This window comes from Mesitornis unicolor, unplaced genomic scaffold (assembly GCF_000695765.1).
Source record: "Mesitornis unicolor isolate BGI_N332 unplaced genomic scaffold, ASM69576v1 scaffold27356, whole genome shotgun sequence".
NCBI lineage: Eukaryota > Metazoa > Chordata > Aves > Mesitornithiformes > Mesitornithidae > Mesitornis > Mesitornis unicolor.
The window spans coordinates 12,605-13,003 of NW_010189293.1; the positions used below are offsets into that span (position 1 = coordinate 12,605).

The 399-nt window shown below is 60.4% G+C and overlaps 1 protein-coding gene across 1 annotated transcript in view; it reads right to left on the reverse strand.

The window, feature by feature from the left end:
• The window catches only part of C1QTNF2 (C1q and tumor necrosis factor related protein 2), a 1,835-nt gene extending 1,490 nt beyond the window's left edge, over window positions 1-345 (reverse strand). Inside the window, exon 1 of the mRNA XM_010186023.1 lies at window positions 105-345. Within this exon, the coding sequence (XP_010184325.1) occupies window positions 105-345 (241 nt within the window). The remainder of the gene's footprint in view (window positions 1-104) is intronic.
• Window positions 346-399: the final 54 nt, after the last annotated feature.

Here is a 399-nt window from a genome sequence, read left to right on the forward strand (position 1 = left end):
TTAGCAGGGTGGTGTTTTGCTGTGATTTGTGTCCAAAACAAAGCCAACAGGAACTGCACTGTTGCTTTTACATTTCACCCCTGTGTTAAGTGTTTTTCTCTTACCTTCATCGCCGTGCTCGCCTTTGTCCCCATCCCTGCCGTCCTTGCCGTCTTTGCCTGGGAAGCCCATCCTGCCGCCCGTCCCCGGAGCCCCGGGTGCGCCGGGGGGACCAGGTGGTCCTGGGGGGCCGGGGAGGCTGCACGCCAGCTGGGGACCCTCCTGCAGCACCCCCTTGGCAGGGCCCCCCAGGATGTGGTTTGCCACGCAGGGCACGGTCCAGAGGAGAAGGACAGCAGAGATCATGGCACAGCCTGCAAAGAGGAGAATCACAGAATAGGAGTTGGAAGGGACCTGGAA